The sequence below is a fragment of the Lepidochelys kempii genome, chromosome 2 (assembly GCF_965140265.1).
Source record: "Lepidochelys kempii isolate rLepKem1 chromosome 2, rLepKem1.hap2, whole genome shotgun sequence".
Lineage (NCBI taxonomy): Eukaryota > Metazoa > Chordata > Testudines > Cheloniidae > Lepidochelys > Lepidochelys kempii.
In genome coordinates, this window is record NC_133257.1 from 261,688,856 (window position 1) to 261,708,231 (window position 19,376).

Consider the following 19,376-nt stretch of genomic DNA (forward strand, 5'->3'; position numbering starts at 1 on the left):
GTTATGAGTTAGTCCGGTTTGATCTAGCTAGCCATATTGGAGCTCATTGCACTAGAGCTCAGACTATCTGACAAATGGCCCTATGTCTGTAATTTGTAGAACAGCTACATTGAGCTTGGTCTGCATATTTACAAGATGCTATTCCTTAATATAGGCTTCCAGATTGGATACTCATTTTAGAAGAGATGTACTGCAGTCAAATTTAAATAGGACTTCTACCACCCTCCTCCAAGCAAACAGACAACTGCTTTGTTAGTGAAATACATGTAGACTCAAAGAAGAAAGGTTTGTTATCCTGCAGTAACTGTGGTTCTTTGAGATGTGTTGTCTGCATGGATTCCACAACCTTTCCTCCTTCTCTGATCTTATGGAATCCTATTGCTCTGGGTTCTGTTTTGGCAAAGAAACTGAGAGAGTTGGATTAGCTTAATCCATTATGCCGTTCGATTGGGGGCCCTCAAGTGAATACTGCTGACCAAGCAAATCAGATCTTATGCACAAGGGACACATATCCACATGGGTTCCACTTTTGCTGCACAACATACGTTTAAGAACGACACTTACTATACGGTAAGTAACTGTTCTTTATGGGCTTTATGATGCAGAGATTACTGGGTGAAGTTGTCTGTCCTGTGTTATTGAGGAGGTGAGACTAAGGCCATGTCTACGCTGCTGCGATCGATGCAGCGGGGGTCGATTTACAGGGTCTAGCAGAGACCTGCTAAATTGACCGCAGAGTGCTCTCCGTCGATTCTGGTACTCCACCGGAAAAAGAAGATTAATGTAAGTCAACAGGAGAGCATCTCCCGTCGATGCAGCACGGTGTAGACACTGCAGGAAGTCGACCTAGGCTACGTTGAGTCCAGCTACTTTATTCATGTAGCTGGAGTAGCATAACTTAGGTCGACTTACCGCAGTAGTGTAGACAAGGCCTAAATGATCACCATGGTCGCTTGTGGCCTTAAAATCTATGAATTTATGGAAGAGACTCCTGATTTTGCTTGTGTTATTGAGACCTGCTGAATGATACTTTTGCCTCAGTTCTCTCCTGCAGGGTACTTGGTTTCCTTTTTGCCTTTGTTTAAGCCTGCTTTTGTACTCTTCCAGCGATACCACACACCACCTCGATCACGATCCTGTTCTGAATCAGATGATGATGAGAGCAGTGAAACCCCTCCTCATTGGAAAGAGGAGATGCAGAGGTTAAGAACATACAGACCACCCAGTGGGGAGAAGTGGAGTAAAGGAGATAAGTAAGATCTTTACTACAAATTTTAAGTTGTTATATGTGTTATTTGTCTTGTAAAATGAGAAGATACTCTCTTCAAGTTCAGAATAATAAAAATAGAAAAGACTTATTCCATAACCTTTCCGTATTGTTACTATGCCATGGTCTCTCTTGGAAGCACAGTCAAAAAGAAATATATCAGATCTTGTAAACAGTCCTTATACAGTTATAAATGTTTCAACAGAAGCAGCTCTATGAAAAAATTCTGATGACTTGGTAACTGTGGTGTGAATCTTGTTATACCATCAGAGTATAGTCTTATTCGGTTTTCTGCATTTATGTATCTGATGGTTATTGAATAATAGTAACATATTCGTCATAAACAAAACATCCCAATTGCTATGAATTCCTTCGGCCTGTTAATATATTGTAAGATTGTTTGGTAGAGAAGCACAAAAAAAGTATGAGAAAATGGTTAAGCTTGGATTTCAACATAGCTTATGAATCTATAGTTCTCCTTCAAATGATTGTGCACACTTACATTCCAATGCACGTGTTCATGCATGCAGTGCACTTGAGTCAGAGACTTTTGCCAGCAGTCCCACTATGCAGTGCATGTGTCTCTGTTCTTGTTCTCTCAGGCAAAGACATAAAAGGGGCCTGGCCACCTCCCTCTCAGTTCCTTCTCACTGCTCACAGTAAGCATTGGAACTCCCTGTAGTATTTGCTTCAATTAGCCAGCATCTCTAAAAGATACGGAAAAAATCCCCAGGTGTGGAACCTGTGGAGCCGTTATCCCGGTCACAGATAGGCACAAGAGCTGCTTGATTTGTCTGGTTTAGATGAGGGACAAATGCTCTATTTGTACCTCCTTCCCCACCAGGACCAAAAACAGAGGAACTTTTGACTTAAGGTCCACCTTGTGAAAGAGGCCATGCATCTTGCATCATAGTTGAGCCCTGACCATGAGGCAGGGGACTCAGATTCAAGCAGAAGTGCCCCTCCAGCTCCTCCTGTTTCAAAACGCAAGTCCGCTGACAAACATCATGCTTTGTCTTCTCTGTCAGCTTCAACAAAGCGACCTGGGCATTCCAATGCTAATAAGACCTCAAAGTTTTGGTCTTTCCCCAGAAAATCTTCTGGTAAGTCCTCTGGTACCCATTTGAGGCTTCACAAATGTAAGTGCTCACCAGTTCCATATGAGGGAGCACGGTCAAGTCCAGTGTCTTCACCCATGATGGGTCTTTTGTTCTCGCTGACTAATATATATTGGTTAGCATGTAAATATTGTGTGTGTGGTATGCATTAAGCACAAATACTGTAACAGTGATATAACCTAAACAGGCCTTTACCATAATCTTGTTCACTTCCTATGCTAAGTGTCCCATAACACTTTGCATTTGCTGAAATCAGCATTTGTCACAAGCAGATAGGGAACTTGTCAAAATCAAGATACATTGGTTCTGTGTTTCAGTACAAGCTATGGAAATACCTTCACAGATCAGTACCTGGAATGCTAGTACCCAAAACCAAAGTAAGGAGGGAACAGAATAACAAGTTAGGGACGTGGAAGAAAGTGATGGGTTGGATTTTGGTGACGTGTAGTAAGAATGTGTAACTTGTAAAATCATATAAATAATACCAGCTGAAATGTGTAACTTGGGGGGCACACCTTCTGCATAAGATGAATATAACATTGCTTCATAGGACTGCTCTTCAGAGACTGGTATCCTATAGGACCTTTTTCCTGTACCATGTTGTTAAACTTTGACTAAGATTGGTTATTTGGTTTCTTGAGTATATTTCATAATGAACCAAAATGTGGTCATGCAATTGACTATACAATTTATCAGCTCTTTTCAGCTGTTTCAGTCTGCCTGTGCTCCACTGGCACTATTGACACACTTACCTGAGGTACCTTCCACCATGTAGGCCTTGTTGTCCTCAGGCGATCTCCTTTGTTTTTCCCTGCCAGACTCTCCTCTTCTACAACCAGTGACACTGTCTTCAGGGCCATCAGCGTACCTGGCACTGTGGGCACTATCTCTGTTTCAGTCATCTGTATGATGACTGTATGCAAAACCATACTCTGAAATGTCCCTAGCCTCTGTTTGCCAGAAGCTGGGAATGGGCGACAGGGGATGGATCAGCTGATGATTAACTGTTCTGTTCTTTCCCTCTGGGGCAGCTAGCATTGGTCACTGTCGGAAGACAGGATACTGGGCTAGATGGACCATTGGTCTGACGCAGTGTGGCCATTCTTATGTTCTTACGAGTTATGCTGGCATCATTGGCATGGATCACTTCATCTACATTCTGCCAACCCTTGCTTTCTTTGGAGCCCAATGTCTCTCATATCCAGGCCACCTAGAACACCAATGAGAACTGCTCCTCCATATTCTGAGATGGCTTACATTTCTTCTGACTCAAAAAGAGAAGAATCTGTCTCACCTTTGGAAGAATCTGTTGTCCTATAAGGAAATCCCTGCTTGGGGTCCCCCTTACTGGTCTTGTGCTGCTCCAAGAGACTCTAGATTTTCCTCACTCTAGAAAGAAGTCTCCTACTCCCTTGCTGCCAAAAACCTCTACTCATCGTCCTGCTACCATCCCTCAACCTGCTGTGCTGAATCCCATGGAAGAAGAGGAGGAATTAATGGAAGAATCCTTAGATCTTTCTTCTCCTATTTCTTCATCTTCTCCAGATAAGGCAGTCACACCAGAGACTTCATCTCCCCTCCAAGGACTTCAGAGTTTTTCACGACCTGATTAGGAGGGTTGACACTTCTCTGGCGGGGGGTGCAGTAGAAACTTGTATAAGAGAATCCACCACACTGTCCTAGTTACTTTACATCCCCCTCCCCTGGGAAGAGTTGCACTTCCCATCAATGAAGCATTACTGTAGGTAGCGAGAACTCTCTGGGAAACTCCAGCCTCTATACCACTTATGGGCAAGCTAGTGGACAGACAATACCAAATCCCTCAACAAGATTTTGACTGTTTCTTTACCCATCCAGTTCCTGAGTCTTTGGTGTTCACAGGTGCTAATGAACAGTCCCATCAGTCTCACCCTTAGGCTACTCCCAAGGATAAAGAATATGAGAGGCTGGATTTATACAGCCCAAATATTTCTTCCGCTGCCACACTTCAAATAAGAGTTGCTAATTATCAGGCTGTTTTGTCAAAATATAACTTTATTAATTTCTTTGCAATTTCTAAATTTGCTGACAAGCTGTCAGAGGAATATAAGGAATGGTTTTTAGTGCTGGTTTCAGGGGCATCTTACAGGATGCTGCTGATACAGCTTTGTGTTCCAAAGGCATTGCAATCTCCATGCTGTGTTCTTTCTTGCTACAGGTTTCTGGCATTTCAAGGTTGCTGCAGAACACAATAGAGGACTTGCCTTTGGAGAGTTCTGAACTGTTTGTTGCTAAAACAGATGACGCTATGCACACACTCAGGGACTGTCATGCAACACTTGGTTTATTAAGCATTTATACTCTGGTTTCCAAGAGGAAACTGTTTAGGCCCCAATCTTACTCCAGATCCTCTTTCCAACAGAGGTCATAGTATGCGTTCAAGAGAAGGTCAAGCCCTTCCCGACATAAGTAGCCATCTTAATCGGTGGGAGACCCTTCTCACGAGGCAGCTTCATCCTCCAAGCAATCATTTTGACTTCTTAGTCGAGGACAGCACACCAACTACATCTCCTCCCTGGATCGCACCTGTCCGGCTTTCAGTGTGCTTGGGAAAGCATCACCTCAGACAAGTGGGTGCTCAGCAGAGTGAAGGAGGGATATGTTCTCCAATTTACCTCCCTTCCTTTTCCCAACCCACCTTCCCCGTACCTTTTCAGTGACTCGTCTCACAAGACTGTTACTTCAAGAACGCCAGTCTCTTCTAGAATTGAGTGACAGAAGTTCCTTACCAACACAGAAGAAAAGGTTTCTATTCCTGGTACTTCATGGTCCCAAAGAGATCTGGTGGCCTTCACCCCGTTTTAGATCTAAGAAAGCTGAACCATTTCATCTTAAAAAAAAAAAAAAAAAATCAAGATCAGGCTGTTTACCCTCACTGCTTTTATCCCTTCCCTGGAGATTGGTATGCAGCACTCAGTTTACAAGACACTTACTTCCACGTTGCGATAAATTCCTAACAGGAAGTACCTTTGATTCTTAGCAGACATCAATCATTACCAGTATGCAATGCTTCCCTTCGAACTGTCATCAGCTCCAAGGGTCTTCAAGTGCATGGCAGTTGTAGCAGCCCATCTCTAGTGCTGGGGTGTTCAGATATTTTCTTACCATGATGATTGGCTAGTTCGTGGAGCATCAAGCGACCAGGTCCAAAACAGCATTCTAATCAGGCAGTTGTTCTCCCATCTGGGTCTGAAACTAAATTTGGACAAATCACAATTATAATCAACGCATATCCTTCATAGGAGCAGACTTTAATGCCAGGACAGCCAAGTTTTATCTTCCACATAAAAGATATCAGTCTTTAGCCTTCTTTTCCAAAACCCTGAATTCCTCCTACCCAATGACAACAGTGTATGCCTGCCTTCAGCTCTGGGCCACATGGCTTCATGCATGTACGTAACTCTGCATGCCAGAATTCACCTTACCTATCTGCAGGCCTGGCTCCATTCAATATATAGTCCTTCCCAGAACCCTCTGGACATACGGATTTGCGTACCTGCTGTGAGTGCTTCAGTCTATCGTTTGGTTGTTGGATCCCCACAATGAGTGCAAAATTATTCTATTCTTGTCCCCAGAACTGACTATGACTCTGATAACAGATGCATCTGCTGAAGGTTGGAGAGCCCATCTCGGTCAACTCTGGACACAAACTCTTTGGTCACTCCGGGAAGTTTCACTCCACATAGATGTGTAGAGCTACAAGCTATTCATTTGCCTACAAGATGTTTATGTCCACCATCGAGAACCAGGTGGTACAAGATTTTACATACAGCACCATCGCCATATTTTAGCTGAAGAAGCAGGGAGGTGGAAGATTGTCCCAACTGTGCCAGGAGGCTATGCTCCTATGGAATTTATGCATTCATCATGATGTTTCCCTAGAGGCCTTTCACCATCCAGGATTAAGAAACACACTTGCAGATTCCTTCATAGACCAACATAAGTGGTCAATCAGGAAAGATGTTCTCTTCCAGATTTTTTCACCAGTAACACATTTGTTTGTAACCAACCTGAACAACAAGTGTATGAGATTTTGCTTCAGGATGGGCTGCAACCCAGATTCCATCACAGATTCTGTTCTTTTTCCATGGTCCAGTTGTCTTCTATGTGCATTCCCTTCAATTTCTCTTATTCCGAGAGTATTCAGAAAACTGAAAAGTAACTTCAGTCTTGATGCACCAGCATGTCCAAGTTAGCATTGGTTCACAGCCCTTCATCAGCTCTCTGTTTGACCTCCGTTAACTTTGCCTCTAGTTGAGGATCTGTTGTCTCAGAACCAAGGTAAGTCTCTACATCCAAACCTCCAATCTCTCAATCTCATGACATGGATGATCTCTGGTTGAATTCTCATGAGAAATTGTGCTCTTAAGAGGTTCAGACCATCTTTGTGAACAGCAAAAAGGAATTCACTAGAGCCACATATGCAGGAAAATGGAAGAGGTTTTTGATTTGGGCACAATCTTAACATTTATCACCCTTCACACAGAGGCTACATATGTACTGGAGTACTTGTTGCCCCAAAATGGTCAGGCTTTCAGTTAGTTCTGTGAGAGTTCGCCTGCTTCTGTTTCTTCACTATATCCACCAGTAGATGGGGGTTCCATTTTCTCTAACCCTCTCATTTCCTGCTTTTAGAATCATAGAATCATAGAATATTAGGGTTGGAAGGGACCTCAAGAGGTCATCTAGTCCAATCCCCTGCTCAAAGCAGGACCAATACCCAACTAAATCATCCCAGCCAGGACTTTGTCAAGCCTGACCTTAAAAACTTCAAAGGAAGGAGATTCCACCACCTCCCTAGGCAACGCATTCCAGTGCTTCACCACCCTCCTAGTGAAAAAGTTTTTCCTAATATCCAACCTAAACCTCTCCCACTGCAAGTTGAGACCATTACTCCTTGTCCTGTCATCTGCTACCACTGAGAACAGTCTAGATCCATCCTCTTTGGAACCCCCTTTCAGGTAGTTGAAAGCAGCTATCAAATCCCCCCTCATTCTTCTCTTCTGCAGACTAAACAATCCCAGTTCCCTCAGCCTCTCCTCATAAGTCATGTGTTCCAGTCCCTTAATCATTTTTGTTGCCCTCCACTGAACGCTTTCCAATTTTTTCACATCCTTCTTGTAGAGTGGGGCCCACAACTGGACACAGTACTCCACATGAGGCCTCACCAGTGTCGGATAGAAGTGAATGATCACGTCCCTCGATCTGCAGGCAATGCCCCTACTTTTATACAGCCCAAAATGCCATTGGCCTTCTTGGCAACAAGGGCACACTGTTGACTCATATCCAGCTTCTCGTCCACTGTAACCCCTAGGTCCTTTTCTGCAGAACTGCTGCCTAGCCATTCGGTCCCTAGTCTGTAGCGGTGCATGGGATCCCTGAGCGCGGGGCCAGCAGCCGGGATCCCCCCTAGTTCTCCAGTAAAACGTTTAACCGATAGAATTTTAATCAGCTACATGAGTAGGATTTTTACATGCTATGTACATCCCTAGTAAACATCAGTTAAAAATTGTATGTTTGTTATAAAATTTAAAAAGTTTTTTAAATTAAGAAAACTGGGCATAGCAGTTTTCTGAAAGAACTTGTAATTCAGAAGCTATTTTGGTATTCTCAGTCCTTGCATAATAGAGATGACTGAACTAATCCATATGTGAATACAGCACTGTTCCTTAGTATGCCAAGGAAAGTTACCAAAGAGTTGCGGAAATACGCCTTCAGAAGAAAAATGTTTTGTACAAAGAGCCACAGCCTGTCTTCACTTCCAAGCCCAAGAACAGCTAGTGTTACAATCAACCAAACAGAAGCTTAAAGCATATGATGAAAAAAACAGCAATAAAATTTCTCTTACTGTATATTGCTTCGGTCAGAAGTGCATTCACCAATCCAGAATCTGGATTGATAGAGGAGCTCTGCTTACTGGCACATGCACAGAGGCAGCTTTTTGACATTCCCCCTTCCCCCCTTTTCCTTCCCCAGCTGGAAAGATTCCTGCTGAGGGGTGCTAGTCTAGTGGCATGGGCTGGGAGGCATCTTCAAAGTTTTTGTGAATAATACTGGAAAACCTTAGGGTACAATTCTTGCCCCACTAAAGGCAAGGAAAGCTTTTCATTGACTAAAGTGGGGGCAGGATTTCAGTTTAGTCTTGTTTAAAGTAATGGGGAGAGCAGCTGGCTTGGACATAATTTTTTTGAAAGGTCTATTCAGTGTTTACCCTCCTATGCCTGATCCTGTACCTGTACGAGATCTCAGTCTAGTCCTCTCCAAATTCATAAGCCCCTACCCCCCTTCCCCCCTTGAGTCTCTGGCTACCACCTCATTACCGTTACAGTGTATGAAAGTAGCCTTTCTGGTGGCAGTCACTTCTGCTAAGAGGGTTGTAGAACATCATCATTTTCTTGCTGATCCTCTTTTCATGGACTTCCATTAAGACAGTTTCCTTTAGATCACACCCTAAGATCGTGTCAGATTTCCATTTGAGTCAATCTATTCATTTGCCAGAGTTTTTCCTGAAACCTCTCTTTTAAAGCTGAGAACACTTTGTACATTGGATGTTCGTAGAGCTTTGGTGTTCTACTTGGATTTCACTAGAGTTCTCCCAGGCTTTTCACAGCTTATGCTGAGCAAGTTAAGGGTTAATCAGTGTCAACTGAGTGAATCTCACATTGCATTTTTGACTGCATTAAGTTCTACTGCAATCTTGCTGAAGTCTCTCCTCCACCAGGAATGACTTCACTCCATGTCTACTTCATCAACATTTCTGAGCAGTGTTGCATTTGCTGATGTCTACAAGGCAGCAATGTGGTTGTCTGTCCATATTTTTTGTGCTCATTACACCATCTCTCAAGCATCTCGTGACAATGCCAACTTTGGCAAGCCAATGTTGCAATCTCTGTTCAGATTATCTGAAGTCCCTCCACCTGTAAGGGAACTGCTTATGCATCACCTGTAGTGGAATGTATATGTGCACAATCACACAAAAGAGAAAAAACAATTCTTCTTTGAGATGTGTTGTGCACATATACATTCTAGGACCCTGCCACTTTCTCTGTTACTTTGGACATTCTGTTCCTTCACATTGTTGTACAAAGAGGGAGGCAGTAGCCATACCTGTTTCATGCCCTCACCCTAGAGCACGAGGAGAGCAGAGCACGTGCTCCACCTGGTGATACTCCTCACAAAAGTCTGACTCGAGTGCACTGGGTGCACAAACACATGCAGTGTATATAGGCACAATACATTTAAAAAAACAACAGTTACTGTACTGGTAAGCTACCATATTTTTTTTTTGGATGGTGAGATTGTGCACTATATAAGCCATTTACATCATTTAGTTTATCTGCATGCTGTAAAACTAATTATTTTAACTGATATTTGATAGCTACTTCTCATCTGGGAGATGATAGCTATCTAATAACTTCATAATTAATAAAGCCATTTCATATGTGAAAGGGAATTTTTTATAGTATAATAGGCTTTTTTAAAGATGTATATGTACTCTTGTGACAGAAACCCTTATTTATTACCAAATATAACATTCTCCTGTACCTAGTTTCATTCAGCACTCTGAAGACCCAATTGTATTGATATTCTATATTGGATGTAGAAAATAAGCAAACTAATTTTTAGGGAATTTCCTTTAATATTGTGTACTTTTTTTTTTTTTTAAGGTTGAGTGACCCATGCTCAAGCAGATGGGATGAAAGAAGTTTGTCCCAGCGATCAAGGTCTTGGTCACATAATGGCTATTCTGATCTCAGTACCCTGAGGTATACCAGCCACCACAAAAAGCACCGAAAAGAGAAAAAGAAGACAAAACACAGAAAGAAAGCCAAAAAGCAAAAGCATTTCAAGAAACATAAACAAACTAAAAAAAAGAGACCCTCACCCTCATCAGAGGTAGAATCCTCTCGTTCTTCTATCAGGAGGACAAAGTCATCTCGGGATCGTGAGAGGAGGTCTCCTTCCTCATTATCTTCTAGACGCTCATCCAGAAGAGACTGGTCTAAATCTGACAAAGATGACCGGAGTTCATCAACTCTGTCAAGCAGAGACTCTCGATCATATTACAGGTCCAGGTGTAGATCCAGATCTAGATCAAGATCAAGGTCTTATTCCAGAAGAAGTTCTAGATCAAGAACAGCATCTAAACTGTCTCATTCTCGAAGCAGATCAAGATCTAGCACTAACTCCAGGCACCACAGGACAGTTTCAAATTCACCACGAAATACTACGGCAGAATTGAATGAAAATAAGCCAAACAAGACTGAACCTGTAAGAGCAGTAATACCACAGAGTGATAAAGTTGTAGTACAGCCTGTTGTAGCTGAAAATATTCCAGTTATACCTTTAAGTGACAGTCCTCCACCTTCTAGGTGGAAACCTGGACAAAAGCCCTGGAAACCATCCTATGAGCGAATTCAGGAAATGAAAGCTAAAACAACCCATGTAATGCCTACCCAAAGTAGCTACAATTTAACAAATATTAAAGAAGTTAATCCTTCCTCCTCCTCCTCCTCCCGTAAGCGACAAAAGAGTTCAGATAGTGATCGAAGTGATTATTCAAGGTCTCATAGTGAGAGAAGTTCGGATAGTTGGCTAAGATCAAGGAGCAGGTCTTCCCGAAGCAGATCCTACTCTAGATCTTATTCAAGATCAAGGAGTCCATCTAGTTCAAGATCAAGATCTCGGTCAACTGGTAGATCTCAGTCACCAAATAGATACCGCAGTGACCAGTCAGGTTATAGTGGGTCATCATCTTATTACTCTCTTAGTGATGACGATAGACATGGAAGCAAAAGGAAATCTGAATCCAGTGAGCAAAATTTCCAATCATTGAAGAAAAGGCAAGAGAGTAGCTCTGAAAGTAGCACAGTTGTCAGGAAGAGTAAAGCCTATGATGAGTCTTCTCAAGGACGAAAAGAAAGTGAGAGAAGATCATCTTTAGACTTTTCTACAGATAGCGAGCATTCTGTTAAAATACAGCCAGTCCAGGAAAAAGGAGGACATTCTCAACCAGAAGGAGACAACCAGAAAGAGAATAAAAACAATTTGACTGCTGACAGAAGTGAGGAGAAATCTAAGTCTGAATGGGACAGTGACCATTCAAAAAAGAAATCTTCGAGGGAGAAAACTTCTGAACAGCATAGAAGTGGTTCAAAGACAAAAAGAAAGACTTATTCAGGCAGTAAATGGGACTCGGAATCAAATTCAGAAAGAGGCGAGACTAGAAATAGTAGAGAAGATTCTAGGCCCTCATCCAGTAAAGAGGAAGGTGAGGCCACATCAGGATCTGATACAGCGCTCAGTCTTACCAAAAGCAGGGTGAAAACTAAATCAAATTCTTCAGAAGGTTTTCTGGATTCTTCTGACCATACTTGGAAAACAAGCAAGCAACAGTCCTCCTCTTCTGCATCTGAGAAATCCCACTCCAGTTTGCCAAATATTAAAGGAAAGTCAAAAAAACACAAACATGGGTCCAAAAAGAACCTCAAAAAGTCACATTCCAAAAAAGCCAAAGAGAAATCAAAGGATAAAAAAGAGAAGAAGCATAAGGTTCAGAAACAAAAAGAGCTTTTTCACTGGCAGCCTCCACTGGAGTTTGGGGAGGAGGAAGATGAGGACATGAATGAAAAGCCTGTTACCAGAGATGATAAAAAACAAAAGCAACTTACCAGGGACAGTAAAGATAAAAACCAAAAAGCTTATGAAAACAACAAAATGTGCAAAGATAAAACTGGAAATGGTGAAAAGTCTTGTGAAGATGAGAACCTCTCAAATAAAAACACTACGTGCGATACATCGCCAGATCATAGTCACCTTAATAAAGACAACAGTGATCACAACTATTCAGCCAGTACATTAAATTCAGAAATAAATGTGGCTACTTCAAAGAAAGGTGTTAAACATAGTGAAGAAAGTAAACAAAATGGATCAGAGGATGTTATGCAGACAGATGATAACATGGAGATTTGTACTCCAGATCGTAACTCTCCTGGGAAGGTAGTTGTGGACGTTTTGTCTCCTGTCATCCTGAGTGCTAAATCTCAAAATTTAAATATTAATGCAAACAAAGATTTACAGAATGAGAACCCTGGACCAGATACAGCCAAACAAGGAAACCGTATTAAACAACTGATCAATGTTAAAGAAGTCAAAAAAATAGGAATACAAGACAGTAGCTCCGTCACCATGGTCGCTACTGTGGAAAACACTTTGAAAACTGAAATAACTGAAAATATACAAAGCAGTATGATAGATAATAAATGGAAACCGTTACAGGGTGTAGGTAATCTACAGTCTGCTACTACTAGTAGTGCTGCAGAAGTTACAAACAGTACGTCAGCACCTGACTCTAAGCCACAAGGTTTAAGAATAGAAATAAAAAGTAAAAATAAAGTGAGGCCCGGATCTCTGTTTGATGAAGTTAGAAAGACAGCACGGTTAAATCGGAGACCAAGGAACCAAGAGAGTTCAAGTGATGAACAGTCTCCTCCAAGTAGAGATGACAACAGCCAATCCAGGAGTCTAAGTAGGTCACGAAGTAAATCTGAATCTAAATCCAGACATCGAACAAGATCTCTATCCTACAGTCACTCAAGAAGTCGATCACGAAGTTCCACTTACTCATATAGGTTAGCAATTTGTTATGAATCTCTGTTTTAGTAATCTACAGTTTTACTTAAACAGTAAGCAAACAAATTTGAGATAAAAGTGCAAGTTCTGTGTTGACAGGATCTCTCATTTTCCAACAGTAATGTGCTAACTAGAAACTAGCAATATATCTCTTCGCTAATTTTCAGTAAAGCATTTTATTTTTCAAGTTTATTTTGAAGTGTTAATTCTGTTTCCGTCACTATTCATTTTAATAATAATTCAGTATATGCTTTTCAAAGTTGTTTATCAATTATAGATCAAGAAGCTATACAAGAAGCCGAAGCAGAGGATGGTACAGTAGAGATCGGTCAAGAAGTCGAAGTAGATCTTACCACACTTACAAGAGTCATAGGTAAGGATACGATTTTGTCAGGAAGGTCACAGAAGTCATGGATTCTGTGACTTCAATGGATGTCAGTGACATCTTTGGCTTCAGCCCTGCTGCAACAGCAGGGCTGGAACGTTTATCAGGCCCCTCTTCTCTTTCCCCACGCCCCTGGTCTGGAGTAGTGTGGCTTTCAGCTCTTTGCCCCCCTCTTGGAGTCTCGCGGCTGAAGCGGCTCTCAGCCCCACCCCCTGCAGCGGAGCTTGGGCTGTCAGTTCCCCACCCACCAGCAGGTCACAGGCTTCTGTGAATTTTTGTTTATTGCCCATGACCTGTCCATGACTTTGAAAAATTCCTGTGACAAAATCTTAACCTTAATCATAGGTAAGTTTCTGTGATCGAGATAAGAACGCCCTGAGTATGTGTTTATCACAAACTACAAATCAGACACATCCTAGTAAGTTAAATTACTTTTTTTGATGCTGAGTTGTAGCTATGCAAGTGCATCCTGGAAGCTATCTACTCTGAAATATGTATGCTTTTTAAGAATAGAAACAGACTGTAACTGCTTATTTTTGAAGAATATGTTTAAATGTCATGCAATGTGGACAAGGAATATCCAAGCAAGTCACTTAAAATTTTTTTCTAATTCAGTACTTGGTCTGAATTTAATGATTAAAATGTATTTCTTTGATTGTGTCACAGTCGAACTTATAGTAGAAGTCGATCCAGAAGCAGTTCATATGATCATCACGGTCGATCCAGGTATGGATTATGATACTACACAACCACTGGGAACAAAGTAATTTTTATAATGAGCAAATATATTAAGACAGTGATATTGTTCAAAGTACATCTTTATAGTAAGCCATAATATAGCAAACTTAATTTCCTGAAATTAAATCAGGTTGTTTTAAAAGAGGAAAAGAGCAATCAGAGTGTCCAGATATCACAGGCATGGGCATGGTATTAGGCCCTGAAAAGAATTTAATTGATTGGTGCCCTTTACTGCTGTTTTCTACTCTTTTGTCCTCCGTTTTAAATCCCCCCCAAATTTTCTGTTGTTTATTTTACAAGAGTATGGTCAAGGAGGGAAGTCAAGGCTTGATATTCTTGATACTTTGTGCAAAATTTGTAGACAGGTTTGTAAAATACTTTATTTTGTTTTAAAATATATTGAATTATTTTTTAAAAGTAAACCACTTATTTGGGTAAACCACTGCGTTGTGAAGAAACTTTATACTCTTCCTGATAAACATTTTATTACATTTACAATTATTTTGGCTTATTTGCCAAATCTTTCAAGTAGTAATAGAAATGTAGCAACAAAAATCTTTCCTTATATAAATGTCATCACAAGAAACATCCGAAATTCTAATTTTTATCATTTTAGAAAAGAACTTTCCAAAGTCTTCAATTATTTTTTTCCTGTTAAAGTAGGTCATATACTTATGATAGTTACTATAGCAGAAGTCGAAGTAGAAGTCAGAGGAGTGACAGCTACCGCAGATCTCGAAGTTATGACAGACGGTCCAGGTACGTAATTTTTCAGTGCCACAACTTCATAAACTTAACTGTACACAATTAATTTCCTTAGGTGCTTTATTGGAAGTTTATAAGGAACAACCTTTCAACAGATGCAGTCTTTTTCAAGTATAAAATGTACTGTTACTAGCAAATTTGTTTTATGGTAAATTAAGAACCAGAAATATAAAAAGATAACACAAACACACACAATCCCTACTTCAAGAATTCCAAAGGAAAGAGGAGCACAGAGGAATTTAAGAGAAGAGATAAATCATTGTACTATTATATGTAATCCATTGTGTGTATGTGTGGGTATGTTCATCTCTACACATGCATATACATATTTTTTAAAAATCTGTCACTTAATTCCCATTGGCTAAATCAGGAATAGTAATTGCAGGATTTAAATTTAACCATGCTTGTGCTTAAACGCCATAGGTATAAAGGACTGAAAACTACCCTGAGTGTCAAGATTCTACTGGATGGTAGATCTTTTTTAGCTAGACCTCAATGTCAGTACAAAAAACTTGTGAATGGGAGATGAAAAATAACTATGCTAACAGGAATGACAATCGAAATGATGCTTCCTGCAATGTAATTACAGCTACAATTAAAGTAACTGTGAGTGTAATTACAGTTACACTTCTATAGACTTCGGCTACATTCTTCACAGTCCAATTGCTGTTAAAGGTGACATTCCTAGCACATGTTTAAAAAAGAACCGTTGTCTACAAGCCTAGTGCTTTGCTGGTATTGCTGTCTGTACAGTGTGGTCCATGGTATAAATTTGGGACTATATAGCACCCTCAATCCACAATGGAATTCCTTGGGAGGTTTGCACAAAGATCAAGGGTGGAATATGATCTTTTGGTAGTAACTTAAGTTTTAGTTGTTCTCTCAACCAGCATCACTTGGTGGGAAAATGTGTCAGTGTTTAGCATTATCACTGTTTCTCTTCTTTCTGCATTCTCCTTTCATTTTCATTCCCCAATTTTCTTGTTTCCTCTGTATTTCTCTACTTGTAACAATTCCGTTTCTAGCCTGTGGACATTACTCCCACCCCTTCCCCATCCCAACCATTGGTGACATAGGGCTTGTCTACACGGTGCAGTAATGCACACCAGTGAGGTATGAATTCTAACATTCACCAGTGTGTTGCATGCTAACTGGCCTGTGTAGACCCTGCTGGTGTGAGCTCAAAGTTTCCTACTGTGCACTAGAGAACTTTTAGTGCACATCAACAGGGTCTACCTCAGTCAGTTAGTGCACAACACTAGAATTGACACCCCACTGGTGTGCATTACCACACTGTTAAAGTTAAGTTTCATTATGCATTAATGTTGACATCCTCATGAGGATAATGGAGAGTGGGAAGTAGACCCCTCTGAATCATTGTTTCAGGCTGCCTGCAAACATCAGGAAGACAACATTGGATCAGGGTACATTTACTTGCATTTGGAAGGTTTTCTTCACAACCAAAAGGGCCAAAAAAGAACATCAAGCAAGTTGCATCCTGGCCACTGGCCAAGTATTCAACACTTCTGGTTTATACAGCCCGGAAGTGCCTATTCTCATTTTGATATGCTGATATTTCCAAAACCTAGTTTTATCATTTCAGGGGGCCCAGTCTTGCAAACCCCTACTCACTTGTTGATTTGATACTGCTCACATGAGGTAAGGGTTTTGCAGGATTAGGCCCTTGGAGAAAACACAAGTAAAAGAACTGTAAGGATCCATTCAAAAAGACTCTGCCTGTTCAGCCTGTGCTAGCTCACTGAACTGAAGCAAAACAAAATATATTTTTTAGTTCTGCTTCCAAAATTTAGTTACTGTGCATGATATCCTGGCCACACTGAAGTTAATGGCAAATGCCCTGTTGACCTCACCGCAAACAGGATTTCACTGTGGAAATTTAGCAACGTTTTGGATGTAACAAATAGGCTTAGAAATGATGAAGCTCTATCAAAATGATCACATTTTCAATGGAATCATAGAAGATTAGAGTTGGAAGAGACCTCAGGAGGTCATCTAGTCCAACCCCCTGCTCAAAGCAGGACCAACCCCAACTAAATCATCCCAGCCAGGGTTTTGTCAAGCTGGGCCTTAAAAACCTCTAAGGATGGGGATTCTACCACCTCCTTAGGTAACCCATTCCAATGCTTCACCACCGTCCGAGTGAAATAGTGTTTCCTAATATCCAATCTCGACCTCCCCCACTCCAACTTGAGACCATTGCTCCTTGTTCTGTCATCTGCCACCACTGAGAACAGCCAAGCTCCATCCTCTTTGGAACCCCCCTTCAGATACTTGAAGGCTGCTATCAAATCTCCCCCTCGCTCTTGTTTTCTGCAGACTAAATAAGCCCAGTTCCTTCAGCCTCTCCTGGTAAGTCATGTGCCCCAGCCCCCTAATAATTTTTGTTGCCCTCCGCTGGACTCTCTAGTTTGTCCACATCCTTTCTGTAGTGGGGGCCCAAAACTGGATGCAGTATTCCAGATGTGGCCTCACGAGTGCCGAATAGAGGGGAATAATCACTTCCCTTGATCTACTGGCAGTCCTCCTACGAATGCAGTCCAATATGCCGCTAGCCTTCTTGAACACAGGGCACTTGTTTTGACTCGTATCCAGCTTCTCATCCACTGTAATCCCCAGGTCCTTTTCTGAAGAACTGCCGCGTAGCCAGTCAGTCCCCAGCCTGTAACAGTGCATGTGATTCTTCTGTCCTAAGTGCAGGACTCTGCACTTGTCCTTTGTGGAACTTCATCAGATTTCTTTTGGCCCAATCCTCTAATTTGCCTACGTCCCTCTGTATCCTATCCCTACCTTCCCCCGTATCTATCACTCCTCCCAGTTTAGTGTAATTTGCAAACTTGCTGAGGGTGCAATCCATCCTATCATCCAGATCATTAATTAAAATGTTGAACAAAACAGGCCCCAGTACCAACCCATGGGACACTTCGCTTGATACCAGCTGCCAACTAGACATCGAGCCGTTGATCACTACCTGTTGAGCCCAACAATCTAGCCAGGTTTCTATCCACCTTATAGTCCGTTCATCCAATCCATACTTTTGTAACTTGCTGGCAAGAATACTGTGGGAGACCATATCAAAAGCTTTGCTAAAGTCAAGATCTATCATGTCCACCTCTTTCCCCATATCCACAGAGCTAATTATCTCATCATAGAAGGCAATCAGGTTGGTCAGGCATGACTTGCCCTTGGTGAATCCATGTTGACTGTTCCTGATCACCTTCCTCTCCTCCAAGTGCTTCAGAATGGATATACATTGTGTTCCTGTAGAAGTTTCCAGAGATATTTTTTTCTCCTCACCTACACTCATCTCCTAAGATTTGGATTGCCACAGTTTTGAACTTGAAACAAAAAGATTGAAATCTGATTTGTAAGGAGTTTTAATCTTTTTTCTTTTCTTTTTTTTTAAATTGTAGGTCTTATGGCTCTGACAGTGAAAGTGATCGCAGTTACTCTAACAACCGAAGCCCCAGTGAAAGCAGCAGATCTAGCTGAAAATGTCTCCTGAGCAATGTAGATTGTATTTAGTAATTCTATGTAAATGTTGTAATACCTTTGTTCTGTCAGTGTCACAAGTGAAAGTGAAGGATGTTTACTGAGTGAGGTGAAACTTCCTTATTAGCAGTGGATTCATTTGACTGGCTGCATTGAGGAATGGACATTTTGAGCACAACTCACTAAGGTTTTGGGTTTTTTCCCTTATGTCAAATGCTACTGTAACAAACTATGAAGACTAACTTTATTTGATTGAATCACATTTTCCAAGCCATGAAATTACATTTATATACATTTGCTGTTATTCCTTTTCTGAGTGCAGCAATCTGTACTGTCTCAAAATATCCCTATAAATACCGGAGGGCTCTCAGCCTATTATTTTGAAATAAATGCTGATAACTATAAAACTTTGAAGAAAAATATTTGTAAAGGCTGCCATCTGTATATTTTATTAAAATGCTAATTTTTAAAAGCTGGCTGTCAGTTCAGTGGTGTCTTGTACATACTTCTTATAAACCATAGATTTGATTAACAGTAGCAAGGTGATGAAAACAGACTGCCACACTGTCTTAACACTCAACCCGTTTGTACCTTGCTATTGCAGAGGTATGAGGAAACGGGTGAGATATTGTATACCATGCCGATTGTAATAATTAGGCACAATGTGCAAAGAAAAGGGTGATGAATCAGAGTTCATTCTTAATATCCAACTTGTTGTCTAAGAACTTAAATGTTTTTAAGTGATTTTCTTTGTGATAATTAGCCCAATGTTTAAGACCCCAGGAAAAAAATTGCTTCTAGGCAGTCCTATTTCAATTCATGCTGCTGTGCGTGGAGCACATCAGTTTGTCTTTGAAGTTGAACATTATAAATCTTTGAGTCACATTACGAGTCCATGAAAATAGACATGAAAATTAGTTTT

The 19,376-nt window shown here is 41.0% G+C and overlaps 1 protein-coding gene across 10 annotated transcripts in view; it reads left to right on the forward strand.

Annotated features, from left to right (window-relative positions):
* The window catches only part of NKTR (natural killer cell triggering receptor), an 80,182-nt gene extending 61,256 nt beyond the window's left edge, over positions 1-18,926 (forward strand). For 8 of the 10 annotated variants that reach the window (XM_073334786.1, XM_073334787.1, XM_073334788.1 and 5 more), the window contains 6 exons: positions 1,108-1,253; positions 10,092-13,055; positions 13,334-13,429; positions 14,108-14,167; positions 14,840-14,938; positions 18,376-18,926. In XM_073334786.1, coding sequence (XP_073190887.1) covers positions 1,108-1,253; positions 10,092-13,055; positions 13,334-13,429; positions 14,108-14,167; positions 14,840-14,938; positions 18,376-18,454 — 3,444 coding nt within the window. In that variant the 3' untranslated portion in view covers positions 18,455-18,926. The remainder of the gene's footprint in view (positions 1-1,107; positions 1,254-10,091; positions 13,056-13,333; positions 13,430-14,107; positions 14,168-14,839; positions 14,939-18,375) is intronic. The other 2 variants (XM_073334782.1, XM_073334783.1) reach the window with 1 other exon arrangement.
* Positions 18,927-19,376: the final 450 nt, after the last annotated feature.